Source organism: Epinephelus fuscoguttatus, linkage group LG8 (genome assembly GCF_011397635.1).
Source record: "Epinephelus fuscoguttatus linkage group LG8, E.fuscoguttatus.final_Chr_v1".
Taxonomy (NCBI): Eukaryota; Metazoa; Chordata; class Actinopteri; order Perciformes; family Serranidae; genus Epinephelus; species Epinephelus fuscoguttatus.
In genome coordinates, this window is record NC_064759.1 from 26806071 (window position 1) to 26831964 (window position 25894).

A 25894-nucleotide genomic window follows, 5' to 3' on the forward strand; every position below is an offset into this window, starting at 1 on the left:
AACCAGAGTTATGAAATGATACTGTGCAGCGATTAGATTACACTCTACTGTAAACTTGAGCATTGCTATTGTGCATTTCTAGATAGGCTAATGTTACCTCTGTCCTCCTCTGCCCTTTTCTTCTCCCTCATGTTGCAGATGATTGTGTCCAGCAGCTTACGCCACATTTTCTTCACTGCTGCTCGGTCAAACAACTCTCTAAAGGCTTTTGACAGATGTGGAAAAATGTTCCCAAAACTTTATAGATGGAAAAAAAGTTTCAGAATCATGTATAAATGTGTTTGACATAAAGTGAGGTCGTATTTATTGTTCAAAGTGTGACAGGTTTGGACAAAAGATGGAAAATCTAGTGGGGCCATGTGTGTATGAGATGTTAGGTTTAGTCAGGACATTGTGTTGTATTCTCTGTGGAAACATCTAACAAGTATAGCGAAGTATTCTTCACATTTATTGGTTATTGGTACCAGTGGCTAAAGGCTTACAAACAATGTACAATCTTCCCTTTATTGTCGCTGAAGTTCCTCTCAGCCTCTGTGAGTTTGTGTCACGGGACGGCCTGAATCTGTTCCACACTGATGTTTGTTTGAACTTCTTCTTGGTTGAAGAACTGAACACATGGCTGCCACTTGGGGGAGATCTCTTACAAAAACAAACAAAAATATTCAAATTTATGGCCACATTTTTTTTTTTACAGGCATTATTTTTAGCCGTGCACAGAGAGCACTGAAAACAGAACAATCCCAGGGAGGTCTGACTGGAGAGATGAAACACAAATATTTCATCCTGGAAGGGAGGGTCAAATCACAGCTTGAACTTTGGAGTCTAATGTTTGTTTCGAGATTAACGACTATCACAGAATTTTGCTTGGCCTGTTAATTGATTCATACAAGGCATTTAGAGACGGACTTTTCCATAAATGTCATATCAAAGATTGGCTGCCTATTGCTCGTTTCAGATCAGCGCTTGTTTCAAATACATCCTCCAGATGGTCTGAGGCTGTGTCGCATTCTCACATGATCCACTGCTGCCTCCTGGTTTGTTCAGGGCAATGGTTGTAAATCTACAGTGTTTGTCAACCACATAAGGAAGTCCAGTTTGTATAGAAAGTGACGTAAGTTAGGAGACTTCAGGGCGTCACACTCAAAACACCATGGCCACATATTTGACCCAACACCATTCCAAATACAGGTCCCTGTTACTCAGTTTAGAGGCTGTAAGTGCCTATGTGCTGTGTGACGTACACACACTTTATGTTAGTTACAGAAAAACTGTTTAAAAGGAGCTGTAAACACCTGTAGCCCTCACTGTCTCTGTAGTTATTACTCCTTTCATGGAGCAGACTGTAATATTGTGTATAATATGGTGTATGCAAGATCTGGCATCTCATTTATGCAAAAAAGTCTAGAATAAAGAAATGGAAGTATTACAAAAGTAAGATTGTAATTTTCTAATTCATTGTTTGCGGCTACAAAACATTTGAAACATGCAGAATATGTCTGCCAACTTGTGATGTATCCTAATTTATTGGTTATTCACTAACAGCAACAACAACAGAAATTGAAATTTCAGTGAGTTCTTGTGCCAAAACACATTTTCCCCGACTGACCTTCTCTTTAAAAGGTCGTCGAGGTGCACGGCCAAAACCATGGCAACCAGTGGCACGGTGACCTGGCAGATCCATACATTGTGAATTATGTTTACAATTCAACTTATAGGTCCCGTGAACTGCATTTAGCGCTGGCATTTTGGGAATGGGAATGTTAGGTTTCACCTAGGAGAGGGGCAGAAACGCAGCGTTAAAGCCAGGGCAGAGAGGGTTACAATTTACAGCACCTTTCTTATTTGTTGTTTACTCAGTGAGAATGCTGTGGAGGCATAGAAGAAAAGAAGAAGACGACAGAACAGAGGTGAAAAAAGGAACCAGGGGTCAGTGGTCCATCCCTCCAAGGAGCCTGGTGCCACAGCCTTTTAGAAATGTAACTACTTATTGTTCTCAGGTTAGCACAGTAAGGCACATACCAGCTTCATGCAGCAAGCCAGCTATTATTTAACAGTTTAACGGTCAATACAAATGAGATGTGGGGACATACATATTTTCTTGTGTGTTTTATGCAAATCCCCTTAGTTATCAGTTAATGAGTGAACTTGATGTGTGACATATGTGCCTCCTAAGTCGTCCACAAATCACAAATTTACTTTTTATTTTTGATTCAGGATGATGTGGCTCTTTGTCAGTTGAATCAATTTGCACATTTATTTGTGATGTTGACAGGTTAGTAGAACATTTCACCCTGCATTCAGCAAATTTATTTGCTTTGCCACTCTCTAAAACAGATGCCTGTGTGTGTGCAAATAAACACACTAACACACATACAGCCTTGTCTGGTTCCACTTCTAACTCTAACAGCACTATTTAAATATTCTTGCCTAAATTTGAGTTCTTATTGTCAATTCTAGTTCATTGAGAGCAAGTCTACTGGAGTCAAATTCCCTGTATGTACACACGCACTTGGCGAATAAAGCTAATTCCAATTCTGATATCACTACTGCAACAAAGGTTCAAATTTCATTTATCTGGGGGTGCACGTTTGACTGTTTGCTGTTCTTATTTTTTATATTCTAAAACATGGTTGCCACTGATGTAAACCAGAGGGCAAGAATTGGTTGCTAATTTCTCAAAATGGTTGCTACTGGCAGCCTGGCAACCATTACTGTCAAGTCCTGCTATATCAGGGGTGTCAAACATATGGCCCGGGAGCCAGAGCCGGCCCACCAAAGGGTCCAGTCCAGTCCTCTAGATGATGTTGCACACCTAATGTGAAGGCTGAGAGGTTTCAGGAGCAATTTAAACAGTAAGCAGATACTTCATGTAAAATACTGCCATAGAGGCTTTCCCATTCTGACCAGAATACAGTTATCAGAAATAACAATACATACTTTCTATGGTCACATTTAAGGATATTGAACATTGTGCAAAATATTGTCAACATGTCAGACTTCTGTCTTAAAACAATATTAGTGGAACCATGCTGCTGAGGCACTGACAAAACTTCAGATTGTAAGGAGGGGGTGACTTAACCTGCTTCTTCAGCAGTTTGGTAAACAGATGAACATTTTCAGGATGAAAGAAACATTTGAAGGGACTGATATTTATAGGGGGCTGCACGGTGGTGTGGTGGTTAGCACTCTCGCCTCACAGCAAGAGGGTTGCCGGTTCGATCCCGGGCGTGATCCCTGTGCGGAGTTTGCATGTTCTCCCCGTGTCAGCGTGGGTTCTCTCCGGGCACTCCGGCTTCCTCCCACAGTCCAAAGACATGCAGATTGGGGACTAGGTTAATTGGTGACTCTAAATTGTCCATAGGTGTGAATGTGAGCGTGAATGGTTGTCTGTCTCTATGTGTCAGCCCTGCGATAGTCTGGCGACCTGTCCAGGGTGTACCCTGCCTCTCGCCCGATGTAGCTGGGATAGGCTCCAGCCCCCCCGCGACCCTCAAGAGGATGAAGCGGTTAGAAGATGAATGAATGAATGAATGATATTTATAGGTTATTATGCAGTAGTTTCAGTGGCCCAGCCCTCTTGAGATCAAATTGGGGAAAAGAACTGCAACACTTCATCTTGACCACTAGAGGGCAGCAGTGAGCCATGTGAGGCTTAAATGATACTCTGCCTGGAGGGAGGGGTTCTCTGTCTCTGTCTCTCTCTGATACACACAATTTACACAACTGAATACTTGACATTTAAATACATACACATAAGATCTGAGTCACACAAAATAATACAAAAACATAGCGCAAAATAAAGGTTAATGCGCACACAATGCACATTTAATTCTTTACAAAAGGTTAAACACAGTGTGTCCTCTTGTTTTGACTGAAGCTTCCCCATTAATTTTTCTTGGTTTTGCATCATTTGTGTCATGTTCCCGGCTTCACCTACAACAGATCACATGCTATAGCTGTAAAGCCTCAGGTGAAGCACATGTTAATGTGACAGCAATTGAACACAGAGATATAAATCATTACCTAAAGATTTAGTCCCACCTAAGTGCCTGATAACTTGTTTAGAAGCTCAGAGCAGGTTCAGGGCTGTCCAATAAGGGCTGTGTCGCTACTGAATGAATGGAAACAATTTTCTAGACTGGAAATTACTTAAACAGGAAAAATGTGGATGGGTAAAACTTGTTTTTTCAGGAGGGAAGGGTTGACTTTCTTTAACAACAGGGCTCAGGAGGGCTAAAGACTGTCCGTGTATGACATCCTCTTGGTAGGCTGACAATCAGGAAATTCTAACAAAGGATAAGGAAATCAAATAACATTTTCCAGATTCAGTCTGTGGCACTGTTACTCATCCAAAATGGACATTAATGCAGCAGGAAATGTACAAGAACAGAAAACAATCAGAGAACGCAGCTCATCTTGTTTCCACTTTTCCTGCTTAGATTATATACAGAAAAATAAAGTGTTTGGCAATTGAAAGAAAATGTTATTGATTCTGCCTTCATTAGAGTGCTTCAACTTTGCCTCATTATCAGATATTATATCACTAAAATTTCCTGCCCCTGCACCACAGTGACCATCCAGTGTTAATGAGGCCTGTGATACAGCGGAGACCGAAGCTTTCAGCCTAAATGGGAAACTGTTTGCTTTGCAGCAGCTGTGTAGCAGCTGCTCTGCCCACACGAATACACACAGTCATAAGCCCTTCACTCTAAAGCACAATACACACATGCAAACACTTACACAAGTGTATCTATTTATTGTACATAAACACACAGTGTAGTCTCTTTTTGTTAGTAGTTTGTTTGTAGGGTTGCCTCTCAGTTTGATGAACACAAAAACACACACACACACACACACACACACACACACACACACACACACACACACACACACACACATACGCAGACACACACAAGGACAGAGACAGAGACAAGATCAGCCCTCACACAACAGCTTTGTGGTGACTGGAAGGGCAATCAGGCAGTCTGAGAGTAAAGCTTTTAGGTCCGCACCATTAGCTCCCTTTTAGTGGCCAAAAGTGTTTCCATCTACTTAAGGTTTTTATTCTGTGGCTTTGACTTAACAAACAAGACTCGCCCTGTCAGCTTGTTGCATCTCACAGGAGAAGGGTCACAATGACCTCAGTTGCTCTTCAAATATTAAAGCCTTAGTTCACCTCGTCATCCCTGAAGCTATATTGGTCCACAGAATATCAAGCTTACATAACCAGGAGCTTTGCTTTTCTGTAAGAGATGTTGAAAGTTTTTGATTCATATTTAGTAATTTCCAGTCACCAAAGTCATATTATATTCTATTAGATTTAAGGCGGTACTACAAACACTATTTTTGTGGCTTCAAAGCTTTGGTGATAATTATCCACATATTCCCAAAACATGTAACAATAATTTGCTGGTCCCCTTGCAGTAACTCTGTAGACCCTAAAGGGGTCACGGACCCCCTCTTGAAGAACCAGGATATATGCAAATCAATCACTCAACCTGACTTTGGTGGACTTAGCTCCGCTGCATGTGTTTGTGAGATAAAATGATTGAAAGAGGGAAGAGGAGGTGGAAGGTGGACTATTGCATGCAATGTTTTTGTAAGTTTCAGTGTTGGGTAAGGGTTACTTTAAAAGTAATCAAAGTACGTTACTGCGTTACTTTTTTAAAAAAAAGTAACCAGTTACTTTACTGTGTTACTTCCTGAGTAGAGTAACTCAGTTACTTTAAAAGTACTTCCAACGTTACTCCCTGAGAAAAGTAACTCAAGCCCTTTAAAAGTACTTTTCTACATTTCCTATTGGGCAAGGCTTGATGCGGAGAAGATGAATGAATGAATGAATGAATGAATGTGTTATCATTTATTTATTTTCCGTAACCGCTTATCCTGTTGGGGGTTGTGAGAGGACTTGAGCCTATCACAGCTGACACTGGGCAAGAGGTGGGACAAATCACCAGACTATCACAGCTAAAACATAGACAGACAACCATTCACACTCACATTCACACCTACAGGCAAATTAGAGTCACCAATTAACCTGTATGTCTTTGGACTGTGGGAGGAAGCTGGAGTACCTGGAGAATGGAGTACCTGGAGAAAGCAAGTAGAAGATGCAGTCTCCATACAGGGGGGGCTCTCCCACCCTGGGGTTCAAGCCCCAGGTTTGGCAGGTTTGGCCTCAGGCATTTTAGCCGTATTGGGGTTTTTTGGGGTGCAGCTCAGTTGGGTGCAACTGGGTTCCCTTTTGCTGTGAGGAGGCAATGCTGTTCACCGCACCACCTTGCCATGGCAATGTGTTTTTTAATGAGTTATAGCCATAGATAATAAATAATGGCATAGCTACTGTGACATTACCCATTGGCTTGTGGACTCCCATTTTGAAGCCTCAAGTTTGGCATTTTGTCTGTTGCCATCCTGGATTTTTTTTGGAGCCATATGTTACCATATTTGGGAGGAGCAAGGGGTTGATCTGACTGAGAAGCCGAGGACACTATCTGTAGAATGCCTGTCACTGTCACAACCTGTCAACTTTAAGCCTTAATAAAATGTAAACGGGTAAATTATATAAAAAATAAAATAAAAAATAAATTATATAGGAGTTTCCGCCGAAACATGTCAAGGTATGTAACATCCTAACACATGTCTGAGATAAAAGAACAATTAAAGTCATTATAAGTTTATTTCTGCTGTTAAGTTTTAACATGGGTGAGGGACAGCCTCAAGTGGTCATTAGAGGAACTGCAGTTTTTTCACCCTTGAGGTTGCTGCTTGGTTGTTGCACAAAGAATGAGAAATCTAAGGAACTATGTTAATTACTTCCTTGCATTCGACCAGTCATGATGTACAGTGCAGTGTGATGAACACTCTTAGATACAATCAAAGATTTTTAGGAATAACACTAATACCAACCTCTGTTTTATGTATATTTTATTGTATCATCAAGTCAAAATGTTACTTCCTACAGTTAGTAAATAAATAAAAAACAAATTAAATTAACGTTAATTTAAATTTTGACTGACATGTTTGATACTTTTATTCTTATATTCAAAATTACAGTAGCCAATAAAGAGAACAGGATAATCAACATGCTCATTTTCACTTTATTTCCTCTGCAGCGCATTCTAGTAAAATTACAACATACTGTACTTCAGCCTTCTTTAGCAGAGAAACATGCAAATGACCAAACATCAATCAGGGCCAACAAACTCCAGCACCAAACAAAAAGAAGAAAACTTTATATTACAGTGAAAAACATTCTATGTTTTCAAAAACATGTTTTCAGACTATCAAACTGATTAATATATCGCAAATCTTACAGCACAGACACAATCATAACAGCCAAATAATCTTTCACAACTCATTCTTTTCTTTTGGCTTACAACATGCACAAGAAACACTGTCATTTCAAGTCATAGAAGATCTACAGTCATTTAATGTATTTCCATCACATAATATCAAATTATGTTTCTATCATTTTCATGATCAAATAAGTCTTTATTAAGACTGACCTTAAATAACCCAGTAATTAGACTGGTCCGGATTAAAACACAACATCCTACCAGTGCTGACTACACGACGAATACAGAGTCAGTGTTTCATAATACAATCAGATAATACAGCTCTCTTAACCAAGCTTAGGTTTGACTCCCAGACACAGAGCCAGCTCATTTCTCTGGATCTTTCCATCCTTGTTGACATCACAGTGACGCAGCAGAACAAGACGCAGCTTGTCCAGCTCAGAACTGGTGAGATTGGGCTGGAGAGGACAAAGGAGAGAGGAGACAGGAAAGGCATTATACTTATAGCTAGTAATGGACACTCTGCCAGTGTTTATATGGGTCCACACCCATCAAACTCAAGTAATACCTGCTCCAAAAACTGTGATCTCTTCAACTTTTAACCAAGTAAAGATTTTAAATAACATGAATTCACTTTGATTTTCAAATCACAAATCACTGTCACAAATATTGGAGTTGACTTTGATGTGTTTGTGTGTTTGTTGAGTAGTTCACTGATAATTTGTTGATTAATCAACTAATCCTTTGTGTATATGAAATGCCAAAGACTTAATGAAAAATGCTCATTATGGTTCTCTAGAGCCCAGAGCAGCATCTTCAGAATGGTTATATTGGACCATCAATCCAAAATACAGTTGTCTATGAAATATAATCTACAGAAAAGCATCCTCACATCTGATAGATTGATATCAGAGAGTATCCGTCTTTGCTTAAAAAATAAGTGAAATGATTAACTGTCATTCCTATTTGTGATTATTTTGGCATGCACTCATGATAAACTCCTGATAGCTCCCAAAAGTGAAGCCAAAACATCGCAATTGCCCCCTGGTGGTTGGCTGCAGCACTGGTCATAGACCACGCCCCCTCAATGTTATCTTGGGACATGGGCCAAACAAAAAAAATCGAAGCACCCCTCAAAAAACCTTTTCCCACAGATCATGTTAGGTAGTTCATATCACACTGATTGTTTAAGTGTTCATTTTTTTCTGATAAGTTTGGTTTTAGTTAGGTATTTGATGCTATAAAAAAGGGGTTCTAATGTCATGATTGACGGCTGTGTGTGCCCGCAATCAGTGGCACAGCACACAATTAGTCGGACATTTGTACGGGCTGGAACTCCATACTCCATTTCCCGATCGCTACTGCACAGACTCTGGCTCCGAATGGCGTGACCAGCTTACAAGAGGCAGTGCCCATATTGGAGATATTTTGGCTTCATTTTTGTACAGCAAGTGGAAGTGGAGACACGTCGTCCATCTTTATATACAGTCATTGACTCAAACTGTATTTAGGTTTGATACTGAGCCCTATGTGTGCAGGAAATGGAGAAGGAATAACTGGGGCATATATGTAGATACACTTTATATTTTGGTAAACAACACTAATATCTGAATGTCAGATGTTTGCAAAGAAAAGGTGACATGCTTACCCTGACCAGCCCCATCATGTCTTTGACAAAGCCGTCCACCTCAGGACCCTCCAGCGCTCCGGTCTTACTCTGAACAAGAAAGCAAGAGACAGAATAAGAAAGAAAAAAGAGTGTGGATTACTTCATCTAATTTATATCCCACTCAGTCAGTTATTTCATAATCTTTTTTTCTGGACATTTTCTTTTGGTTTATTGGTGGAGCTGGAACACTTCCCAGCATGCATTGGTGATATCCTTAGTAAGCACCTTGGACTGTTTGCCTGTTAATCATAGCTGCTCAATTAGATTCATTTAAAATGTTCACCTTCAGGTTACACAGTCTGATCAGAAGCAGTAGTACACCAGCGCCACAGTGTCGCACACAGCAGGGAAAACATGATGCTCCTGACCCTCCCTCACCGTAATTCTACAAACACTCTTCCTTAAAAGCAGTTTCAAGTGGGGTCAAAATGAGATATCACTTTCTTGCCATGACACCAAGGCTTTTAATGCTACAATCAATAACATGACAAAGGTGCCGCTTGGTGTGCCGATAATTTAAGGGCTTAAAAAAGCAGCCTTGGTGTGAAAAATGACTGACTGGTAGCCAACAGTGACCACAGGAAACTTTTCACAAAACTCCTCTGAAAAATCAAACTAAGTGCAGGCAACATAAAAAGGTTTCCAAACAAGCCATTAGTTCATGCACTACTTGACATACAGACAAGGTCATAAACATGATTTTACAGCGTAGAGGAAGCTTATTAGTGATTCCTGTAGGGACTTTCTGACTCCTATCTGGAGCTGTACTGTGAATGAGTCTGACAGAGTTAAATCATCCCAGAGAGTGACTTGACAACATAATGGGTGCTTTATTTTATTATGTTTCATTACAGGGGTAAGGGAGCTAATTGGACTGACTGTTGCTGTACCAAGTCCTCCTCTGGACGCCCTATCACATTATGTAAATTTGAGAGTGTGATTAATTGGGGATGGAAATCATTTAGTGGAGGTTATATCTGCCTTGTCTGGAAAGCTGCCAGCACCCTTATTACTTAAAAAAAAACTAAAAGTACTGTTAAATATTCCAGAACTGCAACAGATCGTACTTCAGAGGTTGCTCCTTGAATTGTCTACATTCCCACATAGTTTCCTAGGAATTACGAATTAGAAGAATTCATCTGTGTCCCACCCAGTGTGTTATTGTACTTACAACGTCATAGTGATCAAAGATCTTCTCAAAGTCTCTCTTTCTCTCATCTTTGCTGCAGGCCTTGGGACATGAGGAGAAGGTTGTTGGAGAGAAATTAGATAAAAATAATGTAACTTAAACAACACATTCTCTTGGTCATGGACTTCCCACGTCCTGATACGATGTGAAAGGTACCCTGTGGTTGTTGACGTTCTGGGACGCCGTGTCAAGTTCTGCCTGTTACATGTGTTGTCTTCTTTCAAAATACACTTCTGTTTTCACAGGAAATTTACCATTTGCATACAGTCTCTTTCAAAATAAATGCACTACATCAGTACAACACAGCGAATTGACTTTTTTTTTTGCCTTTAACAACTAGCACATGTGGTTAGGTTTAGGAAGAAAGAACAGGTTTTGGCTTTATAATCTTAGGGTACACAATGGCTGAAAGTCGACGTTTGTTGGACCCGTCCACCACTCCTCCCAGTACCCCTCCCACCCACCGTACTTGGACTTTTGTCGCCTTATCTTTTGTTTGTGTCCCACCGCGTTTCCCCCGATGCCGCTGAGCACCATTGAACTATAATGGTGATCATGCTGACATTAAAGGACAGCTTTTTTTGTCAGTGTCTGATGCTGCAAGTCACTGCCCGGATTTCGACAACTTTTAGTCATGGTTGTATTAAAATGTTGCAAAGTGGAAATAGGCAAGTTTTTTGCTTTATCTTGAAGTAGATGCTGATTGCACAATATTTTGGGGGGGCATTTAAGCCTTTAACTGATAGGACAGTCAAGCGTGAAAGGGGAAGAGAGAGAGAGGGAGTGACATGCAGCAAGGGGCCACAGGCTGGAGTCGAGCCCGGGCCGCTGTGGGAACAGCCTTGTACATGGGGCGCCCGCTCTATCCACTAAGCTACCGACGCCCCTATAGCTATAGAATACTGACACCATCTGTGCTTACATTGGTTCCCTATAAGCCTCGCTTTCACTTTGCAATTCTGCCTGCCACAGGGTACGATCTCCTGGGAAATATACAGCTCAATACGTTGCACAGTTGAATTGCATCAGCCATTATGCAACCAAAACAGGAAGAGGCTAGCACTCACGTTTTCCCCAGTGGCTATAAGTAACTATTAACAGCAACCAAAGAGGATAAATGCAATGCTTTTGCAGTTGTAATCCCCAGTGGTGGAAATGGCCAACAACTGAACTAACTGTGGGAACTCTAAGAGGCAAAAGAAAAACAGCAAGGCGCGGCTCTGAGGAAAACCGAAAGTGATTTGGTTGTCTTCGCAACAGCTGCAATACCACTTGGAAATGCTAAAGTTTGAAAAGTTGTCTGTCTCTACTTGAAAGAAATAGATAAAGAGCATACTTACATCCATCTTGAACTGGAGCAGGAAATTCTCCTCTAAAGCCAAGATCCTAGTTGAGGAGGAAATACATACTTTAAAAGCATTCGAGTTATCAAAGAGAAAAAAAATGGTTGAATTGACACCTTCTTTCTTCTGCAAGAAATTTAAGGTACGGTATGACTTTAGAAATGACTGTAACAGTGAACACTGACAGGTCACCAGATTATATCAGAGCTGGCATACTGAGACAGACAACCATTCACACTTACATTTACATCTGCGGGAAATTTAGAGTCAACACTTAACCGAACCTCAGCATTGACATGGAGAAAACCCATGCTAACATGGGGAGAACATGCAAACTCCACAAAGAAGGGACTAGGCTGGTCTGGGGGAACCCAAGCATAATAATCTATCAAGCAACATCAAAATGTCTTATCCATATTCTTTGTGTGTCTGTGTCTCAAAATGCAAACTGGCTAACCAACGCAGTCATTTTTGAGATGTTAGCATTTGGCAACAAATTATCAAATCTTTCTTTTGTGGCTATCCAATTGTCATGTATTGAGTAATGCATTATAATTTACAGATTGAAAAGCACCTGGCCAAGTCGTTCAGATCCAAACAGCCATCCTTGTTTTTGTCAAAGATTTTCATCTGCAAGAAAAAGAGGATGTAGTGAGAAACACGAGAAGAACTTCAGCGACTGTGAATCTCTTCATCTGTACTGTTGTTATTTCTTTACACCAAGTGTAACTCTAACTCCATTACGTGACCTGACACTGAGTGTGAACCAATTTCTTTCAAACTGAAATCTAGTGAATAGTAGAAATAGTCTCTGTGACACTCTAGGTTTCCACTGAAGTAAGTCAGGGAGACAGATCAATAAAAAAAACACAAGCTGCTTTCTTTGTCACTGTCTTTTGACAGTTGCAGGAATATGCATAAGAACACCAGAAAAGATATCACAAGTGAAAAGTCCCTCTGAACAATAGCCTTTTTTGGCAGAATAGTTGACTGGAGCTGCTTAAATCTTTTCAGTCTTACACAACGTTATTTTGTGAAAATAAATATGTTAAAAATAACATTTTAAGAACAGCTGTTGCATACTGTTTTTCCATTATAATGAATGTACAGTATCCATAGAGTGTAACAATAACGGACGTAACGACAGCAACCTAACTAGCACTTGCAAGCTACCTGGAAAATGTAGGATTTGATGGTCTGAACCAGCTTTACACAACTACTACTTACAGTAGATGCTACAGAGCCTCCTGCTCACAATCAGAATCAAGCTGCATGCTGGGTAAACAAAGTAAAAGGTTTAGCATACACTTAACTGTCAACACTTTGCAAGGGAAACTGCATGGACACCTGGCTCAAACAAATTCTTTTAAAACTAGAAAAAGTAGGGACTTTTGCTCTGGAATGTGTGTTTGTCTGTGTGTAAATGAACCGTATCACTACCATTGTGTCTGTGTACTCGTCCAGCTTGTCCGATGGCACTTCCTTGTGATGCTGTTGGAACAGGTCTTTCAAGAAAGCCTAAGAGACAAAAGTTTCTTTCATAATCAGACAACAAAACAATCCAAGCCAGTGGGTAAAACACAATTACACACAACACACCAGCACAATCTACAAACCGAAGGATGTAGCACTTCATTTGAGCACACTGTGTGCTGAGGAGGAGGAGAAACGTCTCAGTATGACAGAGCAGGAAATGGTAACTGTGGGTTACAGTCATTCTGTACAAATGCCACTGCTGAAGGTTGTTCCTCGCACAGAAAAGAGATGTGTCATTGGTTCTGTTGTGGGTTTGACAACTGTGTGACAGTTGTGTGACAACTTTACCTTGAGCTCCCTGGCTGAGATGTAGCCGCTGCAGTCGACATCATACTTCCTCCATATCTGCAGTGGGCAAGAAAGGACAACTTGGCAAATGCTCATATACAATGCACAGTGGTTATGGGTGAATCTGACCTAGTTGGAATACAGCTAACAAAGTATGCATGTATACAAAGTGACATCACAGCTGGTGGTTTTATTGTAATGCTGAAATATGCTGTTTATTGTGTTGTTTTGCATTGTGTTGCATCTTACCTGCCATTATCATTTTCTTAGAACTGATCAGCTGATCTCTTTCCTAGTTTGTGTTAAAGGCTCAGAATTAAAGAACAACTGAATTACAGCTTCAAATTAAAACTTTATTTATCTTGAAAATGTAAATTTGGTTCATCTGTCTGGTGGACTCATGTGTGACACGTTTATGAGTCCCAACCGTCCAGTATCTGGCCTGTGTCTATGTACACCAGGGAATAAGCAGTTCTGTAAAATAATTAAACTGGTGAGGACAAGCAACAATAGTCAGCTGCCAACACATTCTCATTTGTCACATGTGGACGTTTGGTCATGGACTCCATGTCCAGATATGACGTGCAAGGTACCCTGGGTGCGTTTGTTGTTGACGTTCTGTGACACAGTGTCAAGTTCTGCCTGTTACATGTATTGACTTCTTTCAAAATACACTTCTGGTTTCACAGGAAATATACAATTTACATACAGTCTCTTTCAAAATAAAGGCATTACGTTGGTACAACACTGCAAATTGACATTGTTTTTCCTTCAACAACTAACACACATGGTTGGGTTTAGACAACAAAACACACGGCAAGGTTTAGGAAAAAGGAACAAGGTTTGGCTTTATAATCTTATTTAAAGTGAACACCAGGTGGTGTTTGTTGGACCCATCCACCACCCATCCCCCCTGCCCCACTTAGACTGTTGCTGCCTTAACTTTCCTTCTTGTTCCGCTGAGTTTCCCCAACACTGTTGGGTGCCTTTAAATTACAACGGCGACCGGCCACGTATCATTGCTGACATTAAAGGACAGCTTTTTTCATTTGTGTCCGACGCAGTAAGTCACTGCTCAAGCACAATATTTTGATGACTGATTTTGATGACTTTGCAGTTGCAGTCACTTTATTCCTGTCTTGGCTTATCAGTATACCTCTGTAGTAGGGGTGTAACGATTCACTGACCTGGATCAATTCTGGATCAACGATACAATATTATTGAAGCAAAGTGAACACATCGATACATAGCGTTAAGATAGACCTTTATTTTGAAATTCCCACGGCACATCTGTGTCACCACTTCCATCCAAGCACACTGCCTTCCTAAACATTCAAACAGTGCTAGCGGCCTATAGTGCCAGACAGACTACGGTAAGCAGCCAAGAAAAAGACAATGAGGATATTTACCGATATCATCTCATATCGATTGCTGGCCCCTGAATTGAATCAAATCAAAATCGCATTGTGGTTGACTTTATGATATCAAACATCATATAGTTGTCCAAAGAATTGATTGAATATTGTGTCATGATGAAATGTGTGATTTACACTTGCCTGGTTCTAGAGCTTTGAATCCGCCCACACCATGGAGTTTGAGTAAAATAATTTCTGTCTGACATTATTATTGACATGACAGCGGTTTCTCAGTTAAAATAAAACAACAACCAATGACGCCGTGTGGAGAGTGAATTAGCCAATCAGTGCCATGGGTGGGACTAATGACACTGTTATCAAGCAGTGCACCAGAACCAACAAGAAGTAGTAACAACAATGGCCAGCACTGTAGACATGACAGATGGTGCTATCGAGTGTTCTAAATGCCCGTCTTTTTAATATTGCCCTTCATCACAGTTTGTTTTACTTTGCTCTGCTCCACTATTAAAACTGACTGCTGACATGGCTACACATCAATGTGGACTTAAAACAACATTAGATTCAGGAGGACACGTGAATCTCTAGTTAAAGAAATAGAATCCATTCGGTATGGTCTGTGACCTTACCTTCATGAAGTCAACACTGTTGTCCAGAGGAGCTTCTCTGCGGAAAATTAACAGGAAGTTCTCATCCTCGGGAAGGATCATATTGGCCAACTAGAAAGCAGGACAGAGAGCAAAGGTCAGAGCAGAAAGCAGTAATAATGGCATGAGGCTTTCCATCTCTTCAAGTCTTGTCCGTTTTATTCTTGGAGAGAGTAACAGTTACCACCAAGTTTACAGAAGTCATACATACAAACTCCAAAGCAGTTCAGTATAATCTGTTCAGGCCTTGCAATTTTAATCATATCAGGGTTCAATTTTTATTAGAACTACTGTACTCTCTACAGAAGAAACAGATCCAATTAAACTACTGACAGTGAGGCCTGTATCCTGATGATATGGAAAGATGCTTGTTCTTTCCATTCACCCTTGTATTATGGTGGCAGCAGACCTCTGCAAGCTGAAACAATCTGCATGGCTAGGCACGTAAGAGTTTCTGTTCTATTCTCATTTGGATGACCAACCATACTCCGGCTCCTCCTGGCTCCTTGCCAGTTCATGTTGCTCCTCTCTTGTGTGTCCTTTTTAATAGTATCAGCCCTCCATTAGCAGATTAAACTGGGGCCCATCAATGTATTTATATAAAACAAGATGATACTGCAGCTGTTTGTGTAACAAAGATGAAGAACTCTGAGAAAAATCAAGCGCAATGCACCAGCTGTGATGCCAGAGGAGCAAGGCGTCCAGGAAACAAACGCTGACCGGCACACTTTAAAAAGACTTGCCATTGCTGGGTGTTTTCAGCCAACATGTGTCAGCGATGTACAGTAGCGCTAATTCATTATCTCATTATCTGTTGATTGGAGGTTGAAGTTTATAGTCATGCATAGAACAGTTGGCAGTTGCTCGCAATAAATGATACATTTTAAACAATATACAAATAGCCTATACACAGCACCTACTGTGGTGTAATGTGAGAGGATGGCACACACCTGCAGAGTGTTAGTATTCAGACTGTATACAGTTTTATGGAGATTACTGATGGATGACAGGTTGAAACCCTCATTTCATTAAGTGTCCACCCACCTAAGCATCTTTGATTAAAACAGTCCCTGCAAGAGCATGTCAATTCAGTTGTACAATATATGCACGGTGTGTTGTACAGTTGCACACCCTGCATTAATGAGGCAATGCAAAGTGAGTAGGTTACGCTTTTAGATTGATATAATTGTCGGATTTACCTTTTGTGATAGTAAGAGAACAGTGTGTCCCATGGTTCAGTCACACTGTATTGAACTAGAGGAGTAACAGCAGTCCATGCAGCTATCACACAGGATACTCTGACTTTGTGATAGGCTCGTTAACTTCCTTTCTGGAGCTATTTATAGAGCAGAGGCAGAAGTATGAGGCAAGTTCTTTTCTTTACTTTGGAGTTAAAAACTGGTCAGCAGAGACATGTGTAGCATACATAAGCCTATATTCTTACTGTTGGCAGTATGGAGTAGTATGCAGTATGACCTTATTAGGCAGACTGGGTATCAATGACCAATCAACACACTAAATATGGTACTGTACAGTGTAGTTTCTGTCAGTATCTTAGAATGACAGTGTTAGCTACTGCTTTCAGCTACATCAAGTAAGTCCCATGAAAACATTTCAGTCAGGAACACTTGAGTCAAGGAAAACCTTACTTCCAGTTGCAGTATTATATTTGGCTGTATGGTTCTGTTGGGGCCTCTCTGCCTTTCCTTAGGCCTATGCAGAAAGCCTCTTTCACGTGCCTACATGGAGAGCCTAAGCTGGAGAGAGCACACCTCTCTGCCCTTCCATGCGCCTACATGAAAGGCATAAGGGGAGAGCAGAACAACTACTCCCCAGGAACAGGACAGAGCAGCATCAATGACAAACAGAAATGACACTGATAAGTCACACACAACAAGAAAAGGAGGAGCTGGGGTGGAGGCAGGTTGCAAAGCAGCTTGAAGAGGAAGCAGCAACAGTAGGCAGGCCAGGCAGTTTAAATAGGCAACCCTGAATGAGATTTGCCAATTGGTTGCAGAGAAAGGAATCATGTGATCTATTAGCTGACTCCCTTCTATCGATCAGCTGCTCATCAGTTGATTGGCTGCTTGAGATCAGCTGATGTAGCTGGGATGTGAACTGAGTTCCTACCTGAACTAATGCTTTGCTCAAGACCGAATGTTCCAATGAGCTCCTCACAGTGAGGTATACAGACTTTAAAATTTGGAAAAAAAAGAAAACATGGGTAGCAAATCCAGAAAGAAAAAGCCAAACAAGTGCTTCCTAAGTCGTCAGGGAGTGTAGCTACAACGAGGTTTGACTACATCGTTCCTGCATCAGCCACTACAAATCAGTGTAATTGGCGGACATGTATTGATTTTTTTTTTTTCCTCGTTATGAGTAAGAGCCAAAGCATTTGGGGTCTGTGGGTGCAATGCATTAAGCGATTGGTGTAATGAATGGGTACAAGATTCTTTTCCAGAATAACAGAAAATGCACTTCATTGCTCTGATGAAACACCGCCGCTGTGCCAAGAGCCACATCAATTACTAGGAGTGGAGACCGAGAGAGCGATGTCATCAAAATATGGCTTTAAATTTCTGGGAAACAGACGCAGCCTGTTAAATTGTCAGTCAAGTTTGATTTAATTCAATAAACTGACTCAATCAAAAAGTCATTTGAGAATCAACCTTCATTAATTACAAACAAGACTCCTGCTGGGATACCAAAAAGACAATTAGGTTCTTTTCCATTAGGATCAGATTTATATTGCATACACAGTGCACACTGTGTGTATATACAATAGATTGTCAGGTATTTAATTTAGGTAAATGGTTTGAGTGCTGCTTTCATCTGGCTGTCTCTTCACTACAGGATGGCTTGACCCTCAGCAGTCCCGGAAATGAGTTTCCATTCTTCTGTACGAGCTGGGTCATTGTTATGGAGACATGACATAAATAAAAGATGAAGAGGTTATGCAGAGGAAGAAGAGGGAGGCATTGCAGAGAAAGACAGGGGGTTGGGCGGAATAGATGAGTCTGAGAAAGAGAGGGGACGAAGAAGAGGAAGATGGTATAGAATAACGAGGAAGTTGGCATGAGAGGGTTTTCAGGGTGCAGATAGAGAGACGAGGCGGGCATAATTTCATATGATAGTCACTCTCTGGACTGATATGATGTTAGGGAGAATTTTATCAACTGATATTTCACTTTAATCACTATAAAGTACCCTGTGTTTAGTCTGAGAGGACATAATTGGCAAGTGAATGAGACACAGACACAGAAATTGTGCAGTACCTCATGAATCTGTAGTTTCCCATCAGCAGTGACATCATAGGCAGACATAAACCTTTGCTTCAGCCTCTGGACTCTCTCCTCAGTCACTTTCTCCTATAGAGACACAAGAGGTTAAAACACAACATTGATTTTCTTGACTTAAAGCCTCCGTTAGAATGGACACAGATATGATGATGATACAGTATATGATGGGGCATATTACACAGTTAACTTGTACTTTATACCACTTCTTTCCAAATGATATCTTTGAAAATCTTAACATGATATTGAAGAACAAACACTTAACTGGCTGAGTCACAGTTATTTTAAGCAATGTCACCATGGATACTCCTTTGATCTTCGATTTTTTTTCTCTCAAGGTTTGCTTTCTCAACCCAGGGTGTACTGCTTGTGAAGGATTTATGTAGCTCGCTCTACATGTCCTTGCTCTACTTGGTCTTTGTAATACAAAGGACAGAGAGTGTAGTGCACTTATCTAAGATGAGATGAAATTTTTCTTGCACACAATGTTGTTATTGTGTGTTTTATTAAATGCATCTAAAGTGTGTTAGTCCATGCCTTGACCAACTTTGGTTGCAGCAAACAGCTTACTATAAACACCTCAGTGGAATATATGAAGTCTTGCATGACATCGTTTCATCAGTCCACACCACGTTGCTACAGATAATGAGTCAGGAAGCACTATCACTCATGAAACGTGATGAAGTGCAGCATATGGACATATTGTAGCAGATTATAACTAAGGATAAATGGAGATTAAAACGCTACAAAGATATTGTGTGTGGCGTGCTTATCTGACTTAAGAATCACATTTCCTTTTCCTGTGCAGACCAGTTTCTTCTTCTTCTCAGACAAGAGCTTGAAACAACTGAACCTAAGAATATTTTCAACTGTTGAAGTTATTTTAAAACATATTTAGCAGCTGATCATCCGGTGTCTCTTTGCAAACCCCCCCATCGCTGTACTGTAGCTATAGAAACCTGTTGATCTGAGGTGCTGACGTCTGAATCATCGTTTCATGTAGTGCGGAGAGCACACAGGCTGCAGACTAGCAGGTGCCAGGTCCTTGCTCATTACAGAAAAGCAACTATTTATCTTCAGCATTGCTTTTCTGTCTCATGTTTGGTGCCTGTAGTGTGCTGTTGCTAAGGGACCGTCTGTTACCTGTGATGGTAGTGGTGGCAGGGGATGGGGTGCAGTGGGGGAGCATGTTAAATATTTTTTTAGGCACTCAGGAGGGACTTGTGTTTCTTTTGGGGAGTGGGGGGTCGGCTTAGAGGACGCTGGGATGCCTGGTTGCTAAGACACTGGGATTCCGGGACACTGGGACATGGGCTGCTACTAACGATCTCATCACACAACAGTGAGATAACGGAGCCCATCTGCCAAACAATCATCGTATACTTCTTGCACTGCTCGTTGATTTAAGTTTGTGCTCAAGCCCTGGTTTTTAGCCGGCGAAAAATTTATGTGACATAACAAAAAACACCGGCCACTGCCCTCTGCAAATGCCATCTTATTTGCTGATAGGCTGAGGACAATCAACAATTCGATGTTCAGGCTATAAATTGGTGCATCAAAGTTTGTTTTGTATGGTAGGATGGTGGCTGTCATGCACCCATATTCTGCGATGTGCGCGCACACTTGTATTTTACTTGAGAAATTAGGCTAGCTGAATGTTTCGGTGATAACTCTCACTCCCGTGCTGTTTGCTCGTTGCATTGGCTCCAAAATGAAGGGTCATATATTTTCCCCCAGTCACTCAGGGAGGCTCAAGGAAAACATATCTGTAGCTTCGAGGAGATTCAATATTTAAAAAAATAAATAAAGTCACACACCAGCCACACCCCTCCTCTGATAAATACAGAACAGTCCCTAAGCATAAGTTTTTAAAAGCATACAGTAAAATCTGACTCAATGTACACTATGCACACTGCATAGCAACCTCATGTATTCTCTTGGTTTTACTGACAACTCAGTGTATCACATGCAAATTCATTTTTGAAAATGTGTTAATTCACTCATGAAAAATCTGCAAAATTACTGGATATGTTGCACCAGATGAAATAGACAGACAAAAAGACAGAAAGGCACCATGGGGTTAATTTCACCCAGTGGCTGCATATAATGTAATAGACATTGACTGTGCCTTGAAAAATACACAACAGTACTCATCCTGGGGGCATTTATGATGGAAAGCAAACACCAGAGAGACAAAGTGACATGTGGTCGGTGGTCTGTTTGCTTTAGTACAACCCCATTAGTATCCGAGGGAGTCCAATCACACGGGCAAACACACACCGAAGCTATACTAATAGGCGTCCGCCCATTTGGCTTTCCATTACAACTGGCGATGAACTTTCCCTCTGACAGTGACCAGAGCTCTTTAATTGTGTTGCGCCTTACATCGTTAGTCACCCCACCCATCCAGATAACTGCATCGAGGTTCAGCTGCCCACACGGCAGAGATCACAAGTGTTGTGGCCAAAGCCAAAATGTATTGCATAAGTGGGGCTGGGTGATGTGGAGTTAAACAAATATAACCATACCACAATACCAATATTACTGCAACGATATTATAGGGTTGACTACTGGTGATTTTGCAAAATATTTACACAGTGAGATTTGGAAAAATAATCATCAGCAGTGTGGGAATAATGACTAAGTGGGTAAAGGCAAATATTAAAACAGCTGGAACAGTCATTCAGAATATTACATAACTTTATTGTAATAAAAACCTTTAAAACCAGGAAAAGATAAAATAAATGATATATAGTCTTATATCACAATACTGATATGTTGCCCAGCCCAGCCTAGAAGCTGATCCAACATTTGATGTTGACCAGCAGCTTCTAACATTACCATTGTATGCCAAATTGAATTTAATGACAAATTTCATAGTAAAATCAGTGTCATCTTATTTTGAGAACACTGCTATTCCTTTTTTTGTCATTGGTGTAGCATGCACTATAGGTTGACCCAGTGCAGGTCTGTGTCTGTGTCTGATGAGCCATTTTTGACATGCACTGTATTGAACTGCTGTTACCACTGTTTTCAGAAGTTATGGATGAATTCATCCAAAGTTGACTTACCTGTGGACCCAGTCTCTTCATCATGTGACGGAAAAAGTCATCCAGCTCTTTGTCCTCAATGTAGCCATTATCTGTTGAATAAAAAAGACAAGTCCCTGGGTTGTAAAAGTGATGAGGCAAGTCTCAGTCTCAGTCTCAAAATTCAAATACAGAGTGAGAACTTCAGAAGAAGTCACCAAATGACTCAATCTTTGCCAAATTATTATTATTTTTTTAGATTTTGAGTTCTGACCTGCGTGAAGTCATTCTGCTTCTTGTTGATGTGTACTTTTATTTTTGCATCGAGCCCCTCTCAGGCATGGAATATACAGCATATACGTGACATTGTACATTTTTTAACCTATTTTGCAATGACAAGAATATTTAACGTGATAAGATCTTCACTTACTTCCTTCAACAATTTTGTCACCAAAAAAAAAAGGACAGACTTTGTGTCTAGCACATAAATGATGAAGTAGGCATGATTCTGTAGAAAAAAAAATAAAAACATGTCATCAAGTGTCCTCACCATCTGCATCGAAGTGTTGCCAGATCTCCAGGAAACCAGCTGCATCCAGGTTATCAAAAGCACTGTCCATTTTAATGAAGAAAGGCAAAGTAAGACGTCCAACTGAACATGCAGAGACAACCAGGACTTACAGTAAGTGACGAGCTGTGATGCACTGTGCAGTCTGCTTTCTTGACATATGCTCTTTCTGACTTATTAAAAACCACACCCCCTTTGGGTGTGAGTGAGTGTGTGTGTGTGTGTGTGTGTGTGTGTGAGAGAGAGAGAGAGACTGAGAGAGCATACTGAGGCATTGTATTTGCCATCTGCTGGCTGTATTGTTTCACTGCAAAGCAGATCTTCAACAAAAGTTTTAAAAATAAAGACAACGCAGAGATTGTAAAGCCTGTAAAATTATTTTTAATCAATGTTAATATTTGCATGAGGAAATGTCCAACAACAGCAGAATGACTCAGTGAAACATACTGATCCATGAAGAAATGGAACAAATAACGTATCGGGACTGATAATGAGCACACATGTCGTATGCAATTTTTTTTCCAGCTCAAAGAAAACGGTCATTGTTTTGCATCTTTTTTTTTTTTGAATCATGATTAAAGTAACATTACATTGATTACATGTAATAACAAATTAATACATACAAAGAATTAATTTCTACATTTATGAACACAATGTACATGTGAGAGGAGAAACAAAGGTTCAAGACATCACCGGCCACTGTTTTTTTTTTTTATTCCAAATAAGTTACAAATAAACCCCTAGTATAGTAGTGTACTTAGTACCAAAACAATATAGGATTTGCTGTGTTCACATAGGCGTGTGAATGTATCACAGTGTGTATATTACACGTGCGTATATTACACATACATATATACACACACACACACTCCTACATGTATGAAAGCACATATATACATACAATACAACTCACAGCCACATCATGCAGTCACACACATGTAGACTCTGCTACTGGTTATTTTCACTTGCTCCACTCCATCCGTTCACCGTCAGAAATAAAAGTGGATGCTCGTTTTTTCAGGATTGAACAGATCAGTCTTTCACACAACTTAACAGAAACAAAGCCAGCTGCTTCTGAAATCCCAAACAGAAAGCAAAAGAAGGTGTCCGTGTGATTTCCTCGCAACGGGAAACTGTCAACAGAACACAGCACACAGCAACGTGTTCGCTTTCAACATATTGCAAAGTAGTGGTATTTTTTTTTCAGTGTCATGGAACACCTTCCAAACAAAAAATAGTGTTTGTTTTTTGGGACTGGGACTGTTAATCAAAGCAGGTGTTGACATCAGAGACTAGATTAACTATATACAGCAAGAACAGTGTTATTTCCGAGCCATGATTAGTAACAAAGAAGGAAAATCTTATTAGAATCCTACAAAAAGACATCGATAGACACCGTAGGAAAAGGTGCACCAGTAAGACCTTTGGCCCTGACATGAATTATTCTTACAGTACGACAAAATACAAGTTGTGCCCCTTTCACACTGCGCGGTAAAGAACGAGCTCGTGTGCACATTTCAGATGAATGTTGAAGCACAGTTTGGCACTCGACAACCAGATAGTCTAACTTAAATAAAACTCCACAGTGGTCAATGTTGATATAATGATACAGTTGTTGGATTTCACACACAGATGTTTGTAATGCTGCAAGCATTTCTGTCATTTTTATGATTGTAAAGTTGGTTGGATAAGAGCTAAAAATATTCTGCATTGACAGTATAGGACTATATCCTTTAAATGTGGGTTCATTTTCCTGAAGTCTCACATAGCCAGGCCACACTTGGTTTAGCTCTGTGCCAGCCCTGGAAAAAGGTCTGACTGATCCCATCATAATTAAGGGAAAAAAGTACTGGGTTGTTTGTATTTCTCTAAACCAATCACAACAGCTGAATCATCATTAAAACTGTGTTTAATTGCCAGGCTTTGAAAAACTTACAGTATTGTCAAGCATCAACCAAAGTTAGCTAACCTTCTGGATGCAAGCACAGCATGCAGCTAGGTTTTTGTTTTGCAGCAGGCAAATCCAGTGATGCTCCTGGCCCCTGTCCTCATCTACAGATACAGAGACACTCCAGTAAGCATTTTAATGTTCATGCCAACAGAAAGTGCACAGTGCTGCTAATTTCTTGTGGTTTTTAATATGAAACTTAGTGAAATGGTTTCAGTGTGTGTATTTCTGTTTCATGCATAGCACTAAATCAAAGTGTGGAGATAGGTCTGGCTATGTGAGGCTAGTTTCATGTAGCTACACGGAGCATATATGGATATTAGTAGAACTGCATAGTTTTAAATCAAATAAAATCCAATGCTAAGGGAACAAACTGAAGATAAATATATGAGTTACTCCAAAATCTCAGCTGCCTTTTTTAATTTTTAACTTTGTCCATCATTTAAACACCAGTGGTCTCATTTATAAACACTGCGTACGCACAAAACGAGGCCTGAAAGAGGCATGGTGATCTATAAAAACAGACTTCATGGGAGAAACTTTGACCCATGCTAGCAAGCATTTTGGAGATGGCCAAATAGGCAATGCAGACGGTGAGGTGGAAGCCTGATTGTAGAAATTATCACCATTTTAGGCTTTTGTCTGTACGCACATTTTTAGTATGGCTCCTATGCGCTGTTTTATAAAGAGACCCTAGGTCATTCTGAGAATCGGTTTGTCGTCTGTTTGCAGTGTGAAAAGGGCACTTCTTGCTCTTTAAAGACAAAGATAAGTGTAATCAGCCTGAGACCTTTGTTGTTGCTGTTGTTGTTGTGTAGCATTCAGGTCTTGACATTGCTACATACACAATACCCTAGAGGTCCACGTGGTCAAAATACAGCTACCCCCAGTGCACTTTCACTTCAGGCACTGCATTCTCAATTATTTTTTTTAACAAAGGCAAACCCCTCTACAGGTTGAATTTCAAAACATTGTCTTTGCTCAGAATGAAGAGAAAGTGAACTGAATTTGAAAGCCCTGCAGGTCAAGTCTGAAGTGTTAGAAGGCTGGAGTTCCCTCAGTGTCCTGCTTTCACACAAAGATCAGACCAAAGAGGTTGGCGTCAAAATCTGAAACTAAACAGCTGCTGAAATGGGAAGCACACGTCGGTGGCTTCCACTTTACCTTCCAGCGGACTATCTAAGACATTCCTCTTCTTGAGTAAGTTCTTTGCTTTCATTGGACCATCAGCACACCGGGGAAATAAATGCAGGCGTGTTATCAGGAGGTAAGAATCCATCTGTCTTTAAGAGCAATTCGGAGTGTGTAGGACAGTGATGAACACTCACGCACCACACAGTTTTATTTAATGCTTAATAGTACCAGATAGGAATAAAGCTGTTTTTTTTGTCATGGTTTGTAATGGTGCTCTGTATTGCTACTTAATGACAGACACTTTCCTCCATGAACAGCGGAACAAAGACATCCGCAGTTTAAAGGTAGGCTATAATAAGATATTTTTTCCACAGTGTCTAAACACAGAGAACAGTGTTCGTTAACAGTGCTGAAGCCTTATTGATTAGTTATCAGTGAAGTTAAAGTGTACCACAGTCCTCTCAAAGCAACACTTCATATGGTCACTCCAACTCTCTCACACAGAGACAAACATGAGCTCAGTTGAGATGTTAGATAAAGTGTATAGCTATTAGTAAAAACTCCAGTTGTCTCCTC

General features: G+C 40.5%; 1 protein-coding gene across 1 annotated transcript; it reads right to left on the minus strand.

Annotated features, from left to right (window-relative positions):
- Window positions 1-7080: 7080 nt before the first annotated feature.
- On the minus strand, window positions 7081-22386 carry scgn (secretagogin, EF-hand calcium binding protein). Its single transcript, XM_049584278.1, has 11 exons — window positions 22219-22386; window positions 21711-21781; window positions 18619-18711; window positions 15326-15415; window positions 13324-13380; window positions 12940-13017; window positions 12074-12129; window positions 11497-11542; window positions 10139-10198; window positions 8947-9015; window positions 7081-7756 (listed from the first exon to the last, which is right to left on the minus strand). Exons 1-11 carry the CDS (start codon window positions 22286-22288, stop codon window positions 7625-7627), a joined length of 822 nt encoding a protein of 273 aa, XP_049440235.1. The 5' UTR covers window positions 22289-22386; the 3' UTR covers window positions 7081-7624.
- Window positions 22387-25894: the final 3508 nt, after the last annotated feature.

Bases quoted from the DNA above. Each gene is read 5' to 3' on its own strand.
- scgn (XM_049584278.1), bottom strand. From the start codon at position 22,288: ATGGACAGTGCTTTTGATAACCTGGATGCAGCTGGTTTCCTGGAGATC. The intron at 11,543-12,073 runs GTGCTTTTCAAT...CTCCTCAACTAG, and splicing joins GATCTGAACGACTTGGCCAG to GATCTTGGCTTTAGAGGAGA. The intron at 10,199-11,496 runs GTAAGTATGCTC...TCATGTCCCAAG, and splicing joins TGCTCCAGTTCAAGATGGAT to GCCTGCAGCAAAGATGAGAG.